The sequence below is a fragment of the Podarcis filfolensis genome, assembly GCF_964270895.1.
Source record: "Podarcis filfolensis genome assembly, chromosome: 7".
NCBI classification, from domain to species: Eukaryota; Metazoa; Chordata; class Lepidosauria; order Squamata; family Lacertidae; genus Podarcis; species Podarcis filfolensis.
Window position 1 is genome coordinate 7,599,000 of NC_139603.1, and position 20,885 is coordinate 7,619,884.

General features: G+C 43.8%; 1 protein-coding gene and 1 long non-coding RNA gene across 3 annotated transcripts in view; one reads left to right on the forward strand and one right to left on the reverse strand.

Annotated features, from left to right (window-relative positions):
- The window catches only part of NSUN2 (NOP2/Sun RNA methyltransferase 2), a 35,702-nt gene extending 24,542 nt beyond the window's left edge, over positions 1 to 11,160 (forward strand). The window contains exons 14-19 of one of the 2 annotated variants that reach the window (XM_083624645.1): positions 838 to 930; positions 4,658 to 4,793; positions 6,551 to 6,631; positions 7,610 to 7,748; positions 8,775 to 8,814; positions 10,429 to 11,160. In XM_083624645.1, coding sequence (XP_083480771.1) covers positions 838 to 930; positions 4,658 to 4,793; positions 6,551 to 6,631; positions 7,610 to 7,748; positions 8,775 to 8,814; positions 10,429 to 10,843 — 904 coding nt within the window. In that variant the 3' untranslated portion in view covers positions 10,844 to 11,160. Of the gene's footprint in view, positions 1 to 837; positions 931 to 4,657; positions 4,794 to 6,550; positions 6,632 to 7,609; positions 7,749 to 8,755; positions 8,815 to 10,428 lie in introns of both variants that reach the window. The other variant, XM_083624646.1, reaches the window with a different exon arrangement.
- LOC310767648 lies at positions 10,950 to 13,752 on the reverse strand. The gene is made up of 2 exons (XR_014551004.1): positions 13,174 to 13,752; positions 10,950 to 13,133 (listed from the first exon to the last, which is right to left on the reverse strand). It is a non-coding gene; the product is annotated as an uncharacterized lncRNA (long non-coding RNA).
- Between the last annotated feature and the right edge of the window lie 7,133 nt (positions 13,753 to 20,885).

Consider the following 20,885-nt stretch of genomic DNA (forward strand, 5'->3'; position numbering starts at 1 on the left):
GCCTCGCAAGACCGAAAACCCGCTAGACGAAAGGGTTTTCCGTTTTGGAGGTGCTTCGCAAAACAAATTTCCTATGGGCTTGCTTCGCAAGACGAAAATGTCTTGCGAGTTCCTGCGGTTTTTTCCCCCCTTTTCTCCCCTTTTTCCCAAGCCGCTAAGCCGCTTATCAGCTGATCCGCTAAGCCCCTAAGCCGCTTAACAGCTGATCCGCTAAGCCGCTTAACAGCTGATCGCTAAGCCGCTTATCAGCTGATCCGCTAAGCCGCTTAACAGCTGATCCGCTAAGCTGCTTATCAGCTGATCCGCTAAGCCCGCTAAGCCGCTAATAGCGCTAATCCACTAAGCCGCTAATGGGCTTGCTTCGCAAGACGAAAAAACCGCAAGATGAAGAGACTCGCGGAACGGATTCTTTTCGTCTTGCGAGGCACCACTGTATTTCTGGCAGTTCTCACTCTAAGCAAAATACAGAAATCTGTTAAAATTCTTCCTGTACTGCTCAACTTGGATATATCCAGCTTTTGACATGGAGAGTTTGGCCCTCCTCTCTACTTAAAAACTGCAGAGGTGGGCAGAGATAATCTCAGCAGTTGTGTGGTGATCTCTGCTCCCTTTCCAGCTCTAAGGTTGAGAGGGATGGGGGGAGATGTTGGCAGTGGTATCCCTCACTGCCAAACCAGCCTACTCTCTGAGCATCCAAAACTGTCTACCCAAAAATGGCAGGCTCTCCTAGTGGTGGTGGGGAGCTTCTTTGGTGGAGCAGAAGGGGGAACCTGTTGACCAGAATTTTTGCCAGTCCATCCAAAAACTGTTGACCCTGGATAAATCTGTTACTTCCAGGCCTCCACCATCTAAAAAAATGAAGCTTTTTGGATTTAAAGAAGACCCGTTTGTGTTTCTTTCTGAAGACGATTCACTATTCTCACCAATTCAGTAAGAAAATATGTTTCATTTTTCATACAACATAAGTATATGCTACATAACAACCTGCATTTATTTTACTTATTCAGCACATTTCACATCCTGCACAATAACCTCTTGGTAATGTTGTGGTGCTATACTGCTGCCTTCCAGAAGATTTCACAGAACACTGCTATTGCATTTTAAAAAAAATGATATTTATTAGAATTTCAAAAAGAGTTACAAAAGTAAAAAAAATAGAAATAGAAAAAAGAAACAAAAATACAAAATACAGAAAAAATAAAAACAATTAAAAGTAAATCCATCTTTCCATGTCTTGCCTTTCATTCACTTATTTCCCTGACCTCCTCACACCTCCCTTTTTTGTATTCCAGTTCAAATGGTTACTTCAGCAAATCCTTTCCCTCTTTGTTTTTATCTTAATTCTTTATCTTAATATATTGTAGCTTTACATTTTCACCTGTTAACAATCCATTTTTACATACTCCTTTTTGACATTGCTGCTAAAACCACTTAATTTCATTCCGACATCATTTTAACATTCATTAATTTTGCAATGTTTCTGTAAATAATCTTCAAATTTCTTCCAATCTTCTTCCACCGACTCTTCTCCCTGGTCTCGGATTCTGCCAGTCATTTCCGCCAATTCCATATAGTCTATCACCTTCATCTGCCATTCTTCCAGGGTGGGTAGATCTTGTGTCTTCCAATACTTTGCAATGAGTATTCTTGCTGCTGTTGTAGCATACATAAAGCAAGTTCTATCCTTCTTTAACACCAATTGGCCGACCATGCCCAGGAGAAAGGCCTCTGGTTTCTTCAGGAAGGTATATTTAAATACCTTTTTCATTTCATTATAAATCATCTCCCAGAAAGCCTTAATCCTTGGGCACGTCCACCAAAGGTGAAAGAATGTACCTTCAGTCTCTTTACATTTCCAACATTTATTGTCGGGCAAATGATAGATTTTTGCAAGCTTGACTGGTGTCATGTACCACCTGTATATCATTTTCATAATATTCTCTCTTAAGGCATTACATGCCGTAAATTTCATACCTGTGGTCCACAACTGTTCCCAGTCAGCAAACATAATGTTATGTCCAACATCTTGTGCCCATTTTATCATAGCAGATTTTACCGTTTCATCCTGAGTATTCCATTTCAACAGCAAGTTATACATTCTTGATAGTATCTTAGTTTTAGGATCTAACAGTTCTGTTTCCAATTTTGATTTTTCCACCTGGAAGCCAATTTTCTTGTCCAGATTGTAGGCCTCCCTTATTTGATAATAATGAAGCCAATCTCACACTTTATCTTTAAGTTTCTCAAAACTCTGCAATTTCAGTTTTTCTCCTTCTTGTTCCAAAATCTCCCAATATTTCGGCCATTTGGCCTCCATATTGAGCTTTTTCTGAGCCTTCGCTTCCATCAGTGATAACTACCTTGGGGTTTTATTTTCAAGTAAGTCTTTATATCTTATCCAAACATTAAACAATGCTTTCCTAACAATATGGTTTTTAAATGCTTTATGTGCTTTAACCTTGTCATACCACAGATATGCATGCCACCCAAAAACGTTATTAAAACCTTCTAAATCCAAAATGTCTGTGTTCTCAAGAAGCAGCCATTCTTTCAGCCAGCAAAATGCTGCTGATTCATAATAAAGTTTAAGGTCTGGCAGGGCAAATCCACCTCTTTCCTTTGCACCGGTTAATATTTTAAATTTTATTCTGGGCTTCTTGCCCTGCCAGACAAATCTAGAAATATCTCTCTGCCACTTCTTGAAGCAGTCCATTTTGTCCAAAATTTGCAATGATTGAAACAAAAACAACATTCTTGGCAATACATTCATCTTTATAGCAGCAATACGGCCTAGCAAGGAAAGCTTCAAATTTGACCATATTTCTAGATCCTTTTTCACTTCTGACCAACATTTTTCATAATTATCTTTAAATAAATTTAAGTTCTTAGCGGTCATGTTAACCCCCAGGTATTTTACTTTCTTAACCAATGTTAAGCCTGTCTCCTTCTGAAACCTCTCTTTCTCAATCGGTGTTAGATTTTTCTCGAGAACCTTAGTTTTTAATTTGTCCAACTTAAATCCTGCCACTTGACCAAATTCTTGAATCAGTTCCAATACTCTTTTAGTACTAGATTCTGGCTCCTGTAATGTCAGTACTAAATCATCTGCAAAAGCTTTCAATTTGTACTGTTTGGCTCCGACCTGTATACCTTTAACCAGTTGGTCCCTTCTGATCATATTTAGCAAAACCTCCAGGACCGAAATAAAGAGCAATGGGGAAACTGGGCAGCCTTGTCGTGTCCCTTTCTCTATCTTAAATTCCTCTGTCACCACATTGTTAACAATTAGTTTAGCCTTTTGTTCTGAATAAATTGCACCTATACCATTTTCAAAACCTTGACCAACCCCCATCCCCTGAAGATTTTTCTTCATAAAACTCCAAGAAATATTGTCAAAAGCTTTCTCCGCATCTACGAATATTAAAACTGCTTTAGTATTAATGTTCACTTGCAGTTTTTCCAAAATGTTAAAATTGCATTTTCTCCTACCATCACTGGTTTTTGGATCCAGACAACAGGATCATGAGAAGAAATGAAACGACCAAGCCATTTTTAAATCTGCAGGTTCCTTTCGTAAATATGTGATCCTCACTTCACTATTTTATATTAATAAAATTTTTAAATAATACAAATTATCATAGACGTTTCATTGAGTAGCCAACAGTTCAAAGTTAAATTTATGGTGTGACATGTCAGTCAGTCCATCTTTTTGATTTTCAAGTCAGGGGTTCTATTGACATTATTTTACTTTCTGTCTACTTGGAGAAAGCACAGACACACTCAGGATTCAGTGTGCTAAATGTATTAGCCCAAATATGCCTCTCCACCACAAACCAATTTAGGCTTGTGGGCCAGAGGTTCCCTTTCAGCAAGCTAAAGCCTACAAGAAATTAAGAAAGAAGCCGACTCTTGTGGTTCGGTGTGCAGACAACACGTCTTTAAAACGAGCACTGTGCAGCAAAAAAGATGGACAACTTGGGGTTGCATTGTACACCTAGCTGTAGGGAAACTCACTCTGAACTTGCCTTGCTGTCTCACACAGTATAGCAAAGGTTTTGCTGTTGTCTTGAGCGTCTAATAATTTCAACTTAGTTCCTGGCTATTTTTAGCTTACATTTTTGCATCTTTTATGCACAGTACTTTTTCTAACATCTTGGTTTTTTATTACTCTCTCTGCATATTGCTTTTTTTTCTTTTGAAGAGAAGCTGCCTTATTTATATTCCTCTCATGCGCACATTAAATCTTTTCTAAACTATTAATCCATTCCTTCTGTTCTGTTCGTTTGAAAAAAGAAATTATGCCTCAAATCCTCAAGAAGTTGCCTTATTCTGCATGAAAGGATTATTCAGTCTCCATCCAGTATATATTTCAGCAGAATTGTTGCAAACCTATTCAAATTTCACTGAAGTGTGGTCTACGTATATTATTGGCCCGATATTAACTTGCTTTAAATCTTCATAATATATATTGAGTAAAATAATAATAATCCAGCTTCTTAAGTTACAGGTTCACAGGTGCTATGAAGGTCAATATTTATGTTTATCTTTCCATAAAAGAGTCAGAGCTGTTAACATACCAAAAATACAGCTTAAACATCAACAATATAATAAGAACTACAGAATAATAAAACTTGAATATGTTTGTTTTTTTTATTAGGACTTTTTATGCATTGGATCCTTCCTTTCCCAAGATGAATTTGTTAACTCGTACTCAGGAAGGGAAGAAAAGGCAGTTATACATGGTTTCCAAGGAAATAAGGAATGTGCTTCTGAACAACAGTGAAAAGCTGAAGGTTTGACTTGTATTTCTTGTCTCAGCAAGAAAGTCGAAATAAACAATAGTCCTGGGGGTAAAAAGGTAAAGGACCCCTGACAGTTAAGTCCAGTTGCGAACGACTCTGGGGTTTCGGCGCTCATCTTGCTTTACTGGCCGAGGGAGCTGAAGTTGGTCCGCAGACAGTTTTTCCAGGTCATGTGGCCAGCATGACTAAGCCGCTTCTGGTGAAACCAGAGCAGCACACGGAAACGCCGTTTACCTTCCTGCCGGAGCGGTACCTATTTATCTACTTGCACTGATGTGCTTTCGAACTGCTAGGTTGGCAGGAGCTGGGACCGAACAACGGGAGCTCACCCCGTCGCGGGGATTCGAACCGCCGACCTTCCGATCGGCAAGCCCTAGTCTCTGTGGTTTAGACCACAGCACCACCTGCGTCCCAGTCCTGGGGGGTAGGGATGGTGATAACTTTGACTTCTGATTGCTGGGGATCAGAAGCTGCAGAATGCTATTCACTCCTGTCCTGTCTGTGGGGCTCCCATGGGCATCTCTTTGGCCAGTATGAGAAGAATGCTGGACCAGTTAGGCCTTTTGTCTGATGATCCATCATGGCTGCACTTCTCTTTCTGTCTGTCAAAGCTGTCTCCCACCATGACGTTTAACTTGGTCCCGGTGGAGCACAGTCTTTCCCTAACAGTTCTAGTGTCAGTGAATAAGCAAACTCAGCAGCTAGCTTCTTTCAAGACCGGAAATGCCACGTTGACAACCATAGGAGAAAAGAGTGCTTTAAAAGTGTAAATTGTGCCTAAAATGTCCCATTGCTGAGCAAAACGAAGAAAGGAAGCAGATTCCTCTGGTCAGCCTGGTGAGGGCAGTCACTTGCTTCCAGTTCCCCTCGTCCTCTTGCCCCCCCCCCGACTTGGGCACCTAAACCTCCATATAAGCTCTCAGTTACTGCCCCTTTATGAAAGGCTGAGGTAAACTCTTCCCAACTTGGGGTCCTTATTAGGAATCAATTATCCCCTTCTTTGTCTTTCTACATATTTTGTGAAATTCAGAGTAGACCATGTAAGACGCCTACCATATTTTACGCTCTATAGGACGCACTTTTTCCCCTCCAAAAATTGAGGGGAAATGTGTGTGCATCCTATGGAGCAAATGCAGGCTCCTTGGCTTCAGCGATAGCAATGCTAAGCCTCCGAAGCGCAGAGGGAGCGCTCCCTCCACGCTCCGGAGGCTTCGCGTTGCTTTCGCTGAAGCCTGGAGAGCGAGAGGCGTCGGTGCGCACCGACCCCTCTCGCTCTCCAGGCTTCAGGGATAGCCACGCACAGCCCCTCTGGCAGGGAGAGGCTGCACGCGGCTATGGCTTCTCCCGCACAGCCTCTCCTGGCAGGGGCTAAAAAGGAAGCCAAAACAGCGAGCGGAATTGATCCTGCTCACTGCCTTGGCTTGTTCCATAGCTGCGCGCAACCCCTCCGACAGGGAGAGGTTGCGTGGGGCTAAAGAGGAAGCCAAAGCAGCCAGCGGGATCCATAAATAAGATTTTTTTTCTTTATTCCCACCCCTAAAAACTAGGTGTGCCCTATGGTCCGGTGCGCCCTATGGAGCGAAAAATACGGTATATTTCCACTCAGTGCCTTTCCCTGTCAAGAAAAATAGGCTATGTCCTTTTACCGATACTGATGCCTGCCAAGTCACTTCCGATGCACTATTCCATGTTGGAATGCTTAAATATGTTAATATTGTTTCTTGCTTTCTTTTCAACCCTGTTTTTAGGTTATTAACACAGGGATAAAAGTGTGGTCCCGCAATAGCGATGGGGAACAGTTTGGCTGTGCCTTCAGATTAGCGCAAGAGGTAACAATGAACGCACTACGGCTATGCTGTGAAAGTATTTTATTTATGGTATGCCTTGAAACAAAGAGTCTTTTTGTGGGTAAAGACAGGTTTATTTCGGTGTTTGCTTTTGCAGCCAACTTCATTGCATAAGGTTCATGACAATTAATTGGCAGGCCTCTCTCTCACACACACCTGTGTATGTATAGAGAAAAAAATTGTGATCTTTTCAAGTAAGTGGCTGTGAAATGCAAGGGCTACAGCTTGTGACAATCCGAAGTAAAGCTTAAAATACCAGCGGGATAAGCGCATATATTTTCCCCTGAGTGTAAGTTGTCCACAGGTGGGATGTAAGCTGCTTCTAGTACTTAAAGGCAAAAGCACGGTTGCTTCAAAAATGGTTTTGGTTTTTGCTTGTTTGCCTTCACTTGGGAGAAGACTCTGGATCCAACTCTCTTGTACTTAAATTTATTTATCTGTTGTTGGGTGCACTGTGCATTTTTGTCCCTTTTGAGGACGGGTTTTCTGTTGTAAAGGTTTTTTTCCTGACGGGCTTATGAACATTTCTGTAGTTCCATTGTAGGTCTCCGCATGTATAGTATAGACTTTCCCTTGTATTTTTTCCTATCCCGTAAAATTGGAACCTGACAAACCTCCCTGATACTGTTATACTCAAAGTGCAGGGGCTGAAAATTTTGGCTATATTCTGCTTTCATATGTTTTAACATTCAGTCGACCAGGAAGAGATTATCACTTCAGTGCAAGTTTTCTTTCACAACAATGAACTGATTTGGGGATGGAGGGAGGAAGAATGAATTAACTATTTTTTTATTTAGATATAATGGTCCAAATACTAAAAACATGTATATAAAGGGGGTGTTTATTGGTGCTGGTGGGTTGTTGTGTTGTTGTTGTGTTGGACCAGTAAAATGACCAAGCCTATTCGTGTAAGAAAGCAAGGACTGCATTTTAAAAATAGGTTTTCTATTTTACATCCAGGGGATATATACACTCTATCCCTTCATTAATGCAAGGATTGTAAATGCCAGCATAGAAGATGTTAAAGTGCTGCTGACAGAAGAAAACCCATTCTTAAGTAAACTTAGTAGTGAGGTGCGCAATCAAGTCAAAGGAATGGGTAAGTATTCACTTCTGAGGATTTCCAATCCTGGTTCATTCTTTTCTCACAGTGGTAAAAAGCATCATGTGCAGAAGGAAATATACTAACTATTAAGCTCTGACTGCTGTCCAGCTTACCCTGAGCTCCATAGTAATAGTAGTAATAGTTACTCCCTAATAGTAGTAATAAGGTCCAGTCGCAGATGACTCTGGGGTTGCGGCGCTCATCTCGCTTTATTGGCCGAGGGAGCTGGCGTACAGCTTCCGGGTCATGTGGCCAGCATGACTAAGCCGCTTCTGGCGAACCAGAGTAGCGCACAGAAACGCCGTTTACCTTCCCGCTGGAGTGGTACCTATTTATCTACTTGCACTTTGACGTGCTTTCAAACTGCTAGGTTGGCAGGAGCTGGGACCAAGCAACAGGAGCTCACCCCATCGCGGGGATTCGAACCGCCGACCTTCTGATCGGCAAGTCCTAGGCTCTGTGGTTTAACCCACAGCGCCACCTGCATCCCCTGAGAGTAGTAGTAATAGTTACTCCCTAATTTTAACTTTGAAGAACAGAGCTTTCTAATAAGCAGTTACTTATCAATCAACACAGACTGAATATCAAGAGTATACAAGCTTCAGGCATGTAGTCGGACTTCTGCTCGGTCTGGATCAAGCCCATTCTGTTTCCTGTCTTTGTACTTATGTTTATGGCCTTTTTCCATTATGGAACCCATGGCAGTGATTCCCAAGCATGTGATAGGTCACCCATCCAGCCCCTAACTAGATCCAGGCCTGCTTAGCTTCAACAAGGTGGTAGCCCTCAGGCACTGACCTAGTGGCCAACGCAATCAGCTTGGCTAAGTTAGTTGCACTTAGTTCCCATTGAAGGCAGTGGGACACCATAGTCACATCTTAACTTGAATCCTACTGGCTGAATCCAGATGTTGTCTTTGGCTGGCTGCCTCACTCTGTTCCCATTAAATAGATGGTGGCATGGGGTGAGATTGGAGCAGGTCCTGATGTTGTCTAATAAAGCATATGCTCTTTTTTGCAGCTATGGGGAGCATAGTCCTGCAGTATGAGCCAGATCCAACGTAAGTAACTGCACTGTTTCATTGTGTGTGTGCACATGTGCACATACAGACGCACTTCTAAGTTTGACTGACTTCAAGTTAACTTCCCTTCCATTGAAATTGTTGAAATGAAAGCAGGCAACAAACAGCAGCTGCTTCCATATGGCAGTAGCTAACCGGGCTTTGGGGAAACTGAAGCCTTTATGCCCCTGTGTTCTTAACTCTAATAAAACCTGTGAAGGCCACATCTCAGAGCTATTGTACCTTTAAAGCAGAGCTTTCCACATGTGTTGCAACACGGTGTGTCGGCTGCAGTGCGTAAGTGGCCTTGCGAATGCTCCCCATCTCGGGGCTGGAAAGGGATTAGTTTGCTAATAAAACTGAATTACTGTGTTGTGAAATGATGCAGGCCAACATGAAGAGTTTGGAAAGCTCTGCTTTAAAGGACAGAAGGGAGGACCTGGTCATCTGCCTTCTACGTTTTCCTGTTTCTCTAAAGAACTTTACAAAACCATCAGCAAACACCTAAATCTTTTTTTCAAAGTTGAAATATAACAGACCATGTGATTTCCCAATGAGGTGTCTAGTAATGCAGGTTGATGCTCCCACCACTTAGGAAGGCAAGGAGCATTTGAGCAAACGTTTACAATGCAGCCTCGTCCTGGAGGCTCTTTCCCAGTTCGTTCCCTGCCTTTACCCAGGGCAGGAGCTCTTTCATCGCTCTTCTTACTTTCACGTCTGACTTTAGGTGAAGGTAAAGGGACCCCTGACCATTAGGTCCAGTCGTGGCCGACTCTGGGGTTGTGGTGCTCATCTCGCTTTATTGGCCGAGGGAGCCGGCGTACAGCTTCCGGGTCATGTGGCCAGCATGACTAAGCCGCTTCTGGCGAACCAGAGTAGCGCACAGGAACACCGTTTACCTTCCCACCAGAGCGGTACCTATTTATCTACTTGCACTTTGACGTGCTTTCGAACTGCTAGGTTGGCAGAAGCAATGGGAGCTCACCCCGTCGCGGGGATTCGAACCGCCAACCTTCTGATCGGCAAGTCCTAGGCTCTGTGGTTTAACCCACAGCGCCACCCGCGTCCCTCACGTCTGACTTTACCTCTTGGCAGTCTTTTCCTTCAGCTTTCAACTTCCTTAGCTGTTTCCTTCAATTTATTTATTTTCATCCTCCCCTTTTAGCCTTGAAGGCAATTAATTAAAGGAGTATGCAAGCAGGGGGGGGAAACTACATTTAAAATAACACACATTGTACCGGGTCAGGCCACTGGACCATCTAGCTCTATATACCTTGCTCTGACTGGCAGATGTCCTCCAAGATCCCAGGGAGAGAGTTTTCCCATTGTTGTTGCCACAGATCCTTTTTAACTGGAAGTGCTGAGATTTTCACCTGTGATCATCTTCATGGCAAAACGTGGTCTACCAGTGAGTTGTGCCACCGCTCTGATTAAAGTACTTTAAAAACCAGCCAGCAGTATTGTTTAAAACTACTAATACATCTCACTGACGTGGCAGCGGAATTTACAATTAACCGAGAAAGCAGTAGCCTACAGAAACGGTTTGTGTCGTTGAATTAATTTTCAATATACTGTATGTATATTTTTAATGCTGGTGATCTCTTGTTTTTGCAGCAAGCCAGATAGTCTTCAGTGTTCCATTGTGCTTTGTGGCTGGCTGGGCAAGACTTCCCTTCGTGCCTTCGTGGCCAAGAATGAGAGGTTGCATTACCTGAGAATGATGGGGGTTGAGGTGTTCAAAGCAAAGAGGAAAGAAGAAGATGGAGAACGTAAAACAGAAGAAGAAGATGCAGAAGGTAAAACAGCCATAGACACCGCAGGGCAGGTGCTGGAAGAAATGGACTTGGGATGCAAAGCTAAGGAACACAGTCAGTTACCTGAACAAATTAAAGATGAACTGAATGGGCAACCTGCAATGGAACCCATAGAAGCTAAGCTAGTAGAAAGCCTTTCTTCCAGTGTCAAAAATGAGAGCACCAAAAATATAGAAAGCAAAGATAATGTTGACCTTAGTGATAAAAATGTCTAATGGGATAACTTTCATTGACTATCCATGTGCATTGTTCTAGATATTTATGCTCCGGCTAAGCATCTGCAAACACATTTTTAATAAGAGGGTATTTCAGGTTTTAGGGGGGGCGTGTTGTATGGGAATCATTTTACAAGAGTTCCCTTACGTTTTATTTTTAAAATATAAATGGTTTTCATATTTACTTCTTGTACCATGTAAATTCTATGACGCTTATAATTTTGGTGGGTCTGTTGCTGGCAGTGGACTGCACCGCTAAAATGACATCTGTCAACATCAATATTAAATTTACTGCTAAGTGGCTATAACTTGTAAAATTGGGTTATGAATTTTCTTTGTTACTTGCAGTAGAACCTGTTGAACACAACTGTCAGCTTTTATACACACCTTATAACTTCCTTATTGTCCCTGCGTACTTGAAATGTGCTCACATGAAAATTGAAATCAAAGGTCAGATGTTGACACCATATAATTCCTTATATTTGTGGTGTTTTCCACTGGGCTATATCTCCAACGTGAAGAAGGTACCTGAATAACTCTTAGTGTCATTAGCTCAGCCTTGGGCTTCGGGGATATTGTACTTCTCTAATTCTGGTTACTAGTTCTAGCATGAAGCAGCAAGCAATGAGGATTAATTTAATAGGAATCTCACTTCATATTTGCTGAATCAGGTAGATTTGCACTTTGACTTCTCTGCTTTAGATACATCTGCTTTATCGCTGAATGTAAAAAGTTTAAAAACACTGGCAGAGGCAGAAGTCTGGTATCCTTGCAGCTCATTCTGCATTCCAGGAATGAATGGTTGGTTTCCAGTATCAGCTGAGTAAATGCAATACAGCAAGCCATGTGGCGTAGCTCTACTAGGGATGTGCTGATAACATTTTAATAACTAAGGTGGAGCAGCAGGGGGCAGCACAGGGTAATCCAGGAATAATGGCAGAAGACTTAAGATGCCAGTCCTTGGCAGGAAGGTTGTATCGCAAGAGCAAGGACACCGCAGACACAATACCTAATGTGTTTTGGTCTTGCCACTCAATTCCTTTGTTGTTTGGGTCTAGAGAACTGTCTGTGCTGTGTATTTATCCATCTACACAATTTTTTATGGACGTACTTTGGCTGAATATTTTAGCCTTAAAACCAAGAATTTGGGGAAGAACCCAAAAACCAGAGGTTGAGTTTTCAGGCGAATTTGAAGGGCAGTGTAAAAGATGCCATTTTAAAATGATGGCTCACAACTTCACCAATTCCACAGGTGTCATCAAACACTTTTTAAAGCACCATCACTATATGCAGAAGAAACCCCAGCCACAGAAGGGAGTACGTGTGTGCAGAAGAGATGGCTCCAAAGTATGTCTCTTATGGCAAAGCCACCCTGTAAGAAAGTAGTCACCAACCTTTCCAGACTCAAGACGTGATTTCGTACCAGATTCCTACTTGGGGTCCCACTTTTTGCAGCATAGTTCCTCACTCCTTTTTTTAAGCTTTGGTGCTGATGTGAGCTGCATTTCAGTGGGAAGAGACATGTTACGAGTGCTTGAAAAACCAATGCTGAAGTTGAAGGCACCCAGAAAAAGGAGGAGATGGTAGCAAATAATATCAGGGCAGGGCCCAATTTAAATAGATCCAGAAAATCAGTCTTAGCCAATAGTGCCTGGATTTGTTCAGTGACCACCTGTTCTGGAACGCTTCCTGTAAAGGAGATGTTTGACCAGTCTACAATTATTAAGACATTCTGGGCCTGGGGAATATTTCTTAAGAAGTTGTCTTACTGCCATTAATCACACACACACCCCAGTCCAACCATTTGTCCCTGCTACATCTTACCTGTCATGGAGGGCAAGCGTCAAGTATGCAAGTGGTTGCTCACACACCAATCCAAGTACATTGTCCACCTGCCAACCGAAACTCGTCCAATAACACTGAACCAGACAGTAGTCTGGATGCCTTGTAAGATGGATTGGCTGCAACAGTGGAATCCCGGGCCTGGCAGATGCAAGAGATTTTATCCTCAAAATACCGTGCAAATGAGTCACAGCAGGCTGCTGGGGGTTCCACAGACTCGTTTGGGCCAGGAGATAAAAGACTCTGAACCACCTGGAAAAGTTCAGCTGCCTGGCATTTAGTTAAGAAAGTTTTCTTTGCAGCCTTCACTACCACTGAGTAGACTATCAGCATGTACTAATGTTTGCTTGTATTCAAGCTTTCCTCTTCCTGCATTCAAGCTGTATTCTCAGCATACAGGAGCCACCTGAATACTGCTCTGGAATGACCATGTCAGTTGCCAGGTCCTCTGGCAGAGCAACCTGGACTTCGACAAGAGCGTCGGCCACAAAGCCCCCTAGTGCCATCTGAAAATCAATGTGATCCATCAGCCTCTGCAGGTAGTTCTCCCACCTCTGCAGAAGGGAAAAGCTGCTGACAGCTGAAATCTCTGGCCGTGATGAGTCAATGGTGCTAAAAATACCCTGCCCTCAATTCAGCCTCTTTCTTGCCCTTTTGAGAAAACCAAGTCCAGTGTGAGTTGGCTGATGAGGTAAAATTGGTCTTAGTTGGTAGCTAACCATGCAAAAACAGAGGATTCACATGTCCGTGTCTTGTTAACTTTGCACGACAGACCTCAAACTTTAATCCGAAATTACTGCTGAATACAGCACCCTAATATGTATTCTCTTGCGTCTCGCATCCAGACAAGCAACGTGGCAAGACCCACACTCCTCCGCTTTATTTAGCAAAGCAATTTCTGCTTGATGAAAGGTCACAGTGTAGCCTTGGATTTTCTCTTCTTACTAACAGAACATCTATTTATAAATGGTGATAAAATTAAAGCATTTGTGGGTCAGAAGCAGAGAAAACTGGCTTGGGGCTACAACTGTGCCATAGCTGTATGCTAGCTTTGGATAAAAGGAAGTTTGGAGGGTCCACGTTATAATAATAATAATAATAATAATTTTTATTTATACCCCGCCCTCCCAAGCCAAGGCCGGGCTCAGAACGGCTTACAAGCAATAATAAAAACAAGTTGAATGATTACAACTTAAAAACAAAATTAGAATACAACATTAAAATATTGAAACATTAAAATATTAAAATGTAGCCTCATCGCAGGAGGAGAAGGAAAAGAAAAAAGAAAGAGAGGGAGGGAGGGAATCAAATTGGCTCCAAGCCAAAGGCCAGGCGGAACAACTCTGTCTTACAGGCCCTGCGGAAAGAAATCAGATCCTGTAGTGCCCTGGTCTCATGAGGCAGAGCGTTCCACCAGGCCGGAGCCAGAGTTGAAAAGCCAATCTAACTTCCTTAGGGCCCGGGACCACTAGGGTGTTGCTATTTATGGACCTTGAGGTGCTCTGTGGGGCATACTGGGAGAGGCGGTCCCGTAGGTACGAGGGTCCTAGGCCGTGAAGGGCTTTAAAGGTCAAAACCAGCACCTTAAATCTGACCCTGTACTCCACCGGGAGCCAGTGCAGCTGGAAAAGCACTGGGTGAATATGCTCCCATGGCAGAGACCCCGTGAGGAGCTTCGCTGCAGCATTCTGCACCCGCTGGAGTTTCTGGGACAGCTTCAAGGGCAGCCCCGCGTAGAGCGAATTACAATAGTCAAGCCTGGAGGTGACCGTCGCATGGATCACTGTGGCCAGGTCGGGGTGGGAAAGGTAAGAGATAAGAGGCTGGAGAAAACAAAGGAAGCGAAAGCTGGGGTGAGAGAGTTTAAAAAGTATTATTATTTATTAAATTTATATACCACCCTTCATCCAAAGATCACCAGGCGGTTTACAGTATTAAGTCAGTCTCACGCTGTAGGTTGGGATGAAAAGACTGAAAGGTACTGATTTAGATAATCCAGATCACTGAGTGGCAGAATAAGTGAGCAGGCCTTGCTGCAGAAAACACTTTCCGAGCAAATGGCTCCAAAGGACTCATGGAACCAAGCTTGGGATTGATGCATTCTTCTGCAAAGAGGCCTGGGCAGCTGGTGGTTCCTTTCTGGTGGTCCTCAAGACCTCGTTGAATCCAAGAGGAAAACAACGAAAACCTTTCTAAAAACAAACATCATTGAATGGCAGTTCAAAACTCAGTTCCTTCTACACTCTGTTGCAGCTGCAGAATGAAAGGGGAGGATTCCTATGGAACGGGGGGTGGCGGTGGGGTGGAACTGGAAGGGCTGTACCTCAAATATCTGGTAAATGGTCAAGTTAGTAAGGTTTCACTTTGACACCCTGTGGTGCGTGCAGAAAGCCTGAAGGCCATATTGGGCTGAAACAGAAAGCTAGCTTTATTTTCCCCTCCCCTTTGGGGCCCGGGTGTTTAATACCACAGGTTTTTTTTGGGGGGGGGGTACACTTTGAATAACAGATGTCCCTCCTCACCGTTGGTGCTGAATTCTGCAGCTCCTCTCCCCAAGTGCTTTTTGCAAAGTTGCAAGTCTGGCATCAGATCTCAGCTAAGGAAAAAGCCTTCCAGGAACAGAATTGTGAGGGTGTTGGGTGTGGACGGGTGATGGTGGTTTTGCACTCCTGACTGGTGCGGGCAAGGAGTTTGTTGCCTCCTTGTTTTCCAACTAGCTCCGTACTGCCCACACAGATTGCTACTGGCTTTCCAGCCCTACCTGAAATTGCATCTAGGATCTTCTGTATGTAGCACATGTCCTTTGCCATTGTGCCTCAGAGCTTCCTCAGTCCCCATCTGTGGAAGAAACCTGAGTTTTCAACTGGCATTCATCAGTATTTTTCTGTGATCCATCACCCCATTTTAACAACGGCAGTCTCCGTGGGAGCCACTTTAGTTACTGAGGCATGAAGAATAAAAGGGTGAAAGAATCAAATATGGAAATTCCTAAACTGATTTTGTTCATTAAAATACAAACTGACTTGAGGAAGGGTGTGTGTGTGGAGGAGGATGTCTCTAGCCAAAAGAATGCACACCACAAATAGTTTAACTCCTTATTGTCAAAGATAACACTTTGGTTGTTTCTTGGCTCCAAATACCCATGCACACCAATCGAGCATCCAGGCAGCTATTCCCAGGTCAGCACTGTATGGAGCAATTGCAGCAACAGGGGGCCACTCCCACTGACAGGCTGTTCACACACAACTGGAGTAGAAACTGCCTCCCCTCATCCCTCTTCAATCCTCTCCTGGTTCTGGGAGATGCTGGTGCAGGAGCATGCCTTGCTTCCGACTCTTGCCTCCTGGCCGGGACAGGTCCCTACAAACCACTGACCCCCTCTCCCAAGTTAGACTCCAGCCCCTCTTCCCTTAGTGCACACGCATCAGCATCGTGCCAATTCCTGACAGAGGGTGGGAAGCTATAGGATGGAGATGGGCAACTGCTGGAGAGCCCAGGGCCAAATTTGGCTCTCTGAAGAGCCTGGGCCTTGCCAATGCAGAAGTGTGTGGATATCAAGAGTGGAGCAATGGGTCTTCCTGGAAAAGTTCACTTTCAGGGGAATGGGTGTGTATTTCTAGCCTGCCACCAGCCTGCCAGACCCTTTCCTGGCCCTCCAAGAACACTTAACTGCTGGCCAGGGCTGACAAAAGCAGCCTTGCTAAATTCTAATGTTGATAACGGTGTCAAAGTTACTGCAATTCAAAGGAAATCCCTATGCATGACTGTGCTATTGAAGCTTGCTTGAAAGAGCTCCTGTTTCTTGCCTAGCATCAGTGAGGGCAGAGTGCAACGAATTGCTATCCTTTTGACCTTGGGTGAAGAAGCTGGGTGAGCCTGCAGAATAACTCTGCTTAATTAGGCTGCCTTTGTGCTTCCAGGGAAGCAGTGGAGCTTAGCAGAAAGGGGGCTGTGATGCAGAGCAGGCTGCCCAAACTTTGCTGAAGGGATGAAAGCAGCTTTCTGACAGTTGCAAAAGCACCGAAACCACGAAGATAGAGAGAGAGAAAGCTGCTCTTAAGCCTGCTATGGTGACTGGCAGGTCCCCAAATCTTCCGTCACTGTAGCCTGAAGGCAAAGAATAGAGAATAAAAAAGGGCTTTCTAACAGGTGCGAGACGCTGATCTTTGCAGGTAGGAAACATCAAACATCACTGGGAGACAGGAGACATCTGTTCTGCTCTTGGATGTCCTTGCAGATTTCTTGTACCACCGTAGGCAAATATCTTGGGGCTCTGCTGTGTCTTCTTCAGCAGGCTGGTAGAGAACAAATCAGAGCTAAAAAAAAGCAAAATCGAAATTCTGTACCAACACTAACCCATATTCTGCTCCAAGAAACACTGAATTCTGACATTTATATCAATTATTAAAATTAAAGCAACTGTGCATATTTTTGCTTCTTTTGCTCATGTTTTAGTCTGCTTCTGCTGGTCTAGCCCTCCCCATTCTGGGGCTTCTGGAGGGTACCAGGTAGCAGAAAGGCTGGGTCAGTGGGGGGAAATGAGATTTACAGGAAGCGTTAGACTGTGTACACATTACATTTTACTCTGGCTCCAGTGCTCTCCCATGCTTGGTGCTCAAACCTGAGTACCTGTGGCACTGACCATACTCCATCTCCTTTAGTTCCTCAAGAAATACTGCTGTGTGATGCATTTTCCTTCAAACCAGCTCCCATCTGATTGGCTGCCATTAAAGCTGAGGTTACAACAGCCTCTGCACATGTGCAGATGACAGCTTCAGTAAATAGAGAGTTTGGAGGTTTGCAGCTGCAGAGAAAAAAGCAAGTAATGTGCATCCGGGGAAGAAAAACCTCCTCCCCTTTTGGTGTATATTGCAGCATAAAAATGCAACTTGTAATGCAGCAGGAATTAACAACCATGATGTGTTTCAAGCTGCTAATGTGTACACAGCTTTATTAAGCTACTTTAGCTTCTCAGATTTCACAAGGGATGATTCTTGCGAAGGGACTAGAAACTTGCATTATTTTAAAAAGGAAAAGAAACCTGAAAGCCCCGAGTCTCAAGAAGATGAATTGTGCTTCCCAAATACCCAGCGACCTTGAATACACTGCCCATGTCCAGAATTTACTGGTACTGTCAGTGTCCATCTAAAACGGTGGTTCTCAAATTTTTTCTCTGGGTCGCACAAAATAAAAATTTGCTTGTGCCACACCAAATTTTTTATTGCTAAGGAATACTGTACACTGGAAGACATAACTAATATTGTCCTCCGTATCACTTGATGCTCTTGCTCTTGTTTTGAAAAGATATTTATCCATATTCTGCAAAAAATAATGATAATACTATACTACTCTGAAGGGTGGCGCTGTGGGTAAACCCCAGAGCCTAGGACTTGCCGATCAGAAGGTCGGCGGTTTGAATCCCCGTGACGGGGTGAGCTCTCGTTGCTCGGTCCCAGCTCCTGCCAACCTAGCAGTTTGAAAGCACGTCAAAGTGCAAGTAGATAAAAGGGACAGCTCTGGCGGGAAGGTAAACAGTGTTTCCGTGCGCTGCTCTGGTTTGCCAGATGCGGCTTAGTCATGCTGGCCACATGACCCGGAAGCTGTACGCCGGCTCTCTCGGCCAATAAAGCGAGATGAGTGCCGCAACCCCAGAGTCAGCCACGACTGGACCTAATGGTCAGGGGTCCCTTTACCTTTTTATACTATTCTGAAGTGTTTAAATGTCATTTGATGCTTGAATCTTCCTCCCGCACTTGCCACTCTCCCCTTTCACACCCTTTGAGAACCATTGGTCTAAAATAAATGGGGTCTTCTTTGCACTTCCTTTCTTCTAGTTCCTTTGAGGATCCAGTGGTGTAACTGAGTGTGCAAAGTTGCCCTGAGGTTCTGTGGTTTTTTTTGTGCCCTTCTCTGGGTGGGTCAGGCTGCCCTGCCCCCTCATGTCTCCAGTGGGGCAGCAAGGGGTCTGGAAAAGAGAAAATATTTATTTTTCTCTGGGCAGCCTGATCTCACTGGATGTACAAAGTAGACTAGAGGCCTGAAAAAGGTCTGCCCTGTTTTGGATTCTGGCCACTTAACCCACAAATCCTGCAAATCGCTTTCCGTTTGTGCAGGTTGGTACCAGCTCAGTCCCATCACCAGGTGTACCAAAGAAAACCGCCTCTCTTCTTACTCATTATCTGGAGGCTTGTAAATGATTTATTTTGTTTTCTTGAGCAGCTTCAAGCAAAACAGTCAATGATCATATAAGCCCTGAATCCATTTCTAAGAAGAATGTCCAGGAAGAATTCACTTAAGAGCTTCTCCGAGCCCCTCAACCAATAATCATCTCGTTCTAACTTTTCTTGTGGGACTTTTGCAGCCTTTGTGAGTGACATGTTTTATTTCAAGCAGGGATTTAAAAAATGCTCCACAAGACTGGGCTGAAATTAAACATCTAAACATGACACTGAGATCCAGCGCCGAGGGCCTTCTGGCGGTTCCCTCATTGCGAGAAGTAAGGTTACAGGGAACCAGACAGAGGGCCTTCTCGGTAGTGGCGCCTGCCCTGTGGAACGCCCTCCCAGCAGATGTCAAAGCAATAAACAACTATTTTACTTTTAAAAGACAACTGAAGGCAGCCCTCTTTAGGGAAGTTTTTAATGTCTGATGCTGTACTGTTTTAATATTCAGTTGGAAGCTGCCCAGAGTGGCTGGGGAAACCCAGCCAGATGGGCGGGGTATAAATAATAAATTATTATTATTATTATTATTATTATTATTATTATTATTATTAGGGAAATGCCAGGCACTGAAGTAAATAAAAATACATATTAATGAGCAAATGACAGATTGGCCAGACTGAACGTCCTTCTCAAATCTGTTCCTTCGGCAGATCACTAATACTTAAATTAATAAGGTAGTATACATACTGAAATGGTGTTATGCGGAATTTACAATACAAATAGAAATTGGAGGGTTGAGAGATAGACAGTAGCCCTTAGTCTTCCCAGACCTAGGACCTGCCTTTAAATTTTAAACTTTCCTCTACATCCGTCTTCTTTCTCTGTTTTCCTTCTCTCTGCCTTTTTTCCCTTCCTCCTCTCTCATGGGTAACAATTGGGGGTGGGGAGGGGCATCGCTTACCTGGGTTGCACATGAGATTGTGCCAGGGATGCTTCTACGCACTTCGGATGCAGTTGCCATTCACTTCCTTGGCATATGGCGTCCAGTCTTTGTGTCCTGTGCCCCAACCTCAACTCGTCTTTCTCTTCTCAGAGAGGAGAAAGTCTGACCAAGTTTGGGGCTTCTTCTTTTTAAGATTGGAGGAGAAGCACAATCTTACGTGGCTGGCGTCCAGAGCTACTCAAGGTGATGTTTCGCCCTTGGCAGAAACAGACACACCATGCCAAGACGTGCCTACCAGTGACACAATTGCCTTTGCTTCAACAATTAAACAAAAGTTTAACTCTTTGGCCTGTGTTCATATCATTGTTACAGTTATTTATAAATAACTGTATTTAAGTACAGTGGTACCTCAGGTTACATACGCTTCAGGTTACATGCGCTTCAGGTTACAGACTCCGCTAACCCAGAAATAGTGCTTCAGGTTAAGAACTTTGCTTCAGGATGAGAACAGAAATCGTGCTCTGGCGGCAGCAGGAGGCCCCCATTAGCTAAAGTGGTATCTCAGATTAAGAACAGTTTCAGGTTAAGAACGGACCTCCAGAATGAATTAAGTACTTAACCCGAGGTACCACTGTATTTAAAAATGAATCACATAAAATACTCTTAAAATATTCAGGTTGTGTTCTCCCCCCAGCATATCTTTAATATATATTCAAGAATGGGCCTTTACCCTTGATGAGAATGCATTGGGATCTGTCTATTTCGAGACACAAACTGCTTTGTTAGCAGTGACCTTCCCAAGACGCAAGCCTGGGCAGTGTGTATGGAGGTCCTGGGCTGATGTGGTCTAAAGGAAAGCAGAGCAAGGTGTTTGGCACCAGCTTGGCTGCAGCAGTTCCTGGAGGTTTAGAGTCAGTTTTCCTTCTCCTAAATGGGCTCTCTTCCCAGGCTGATGAGCCCCATTTGCCCCTCACTCTTCTCTATAGCAGGGACGCGGGTGGCGCTGTGGGTTAAACCACTGAGCCTTGGGCTTGCTGATCAGAAGGTCGGCGGTTCGAATTCCCGTGACGGGGTGAGCTCCCGTTGCTCAGTC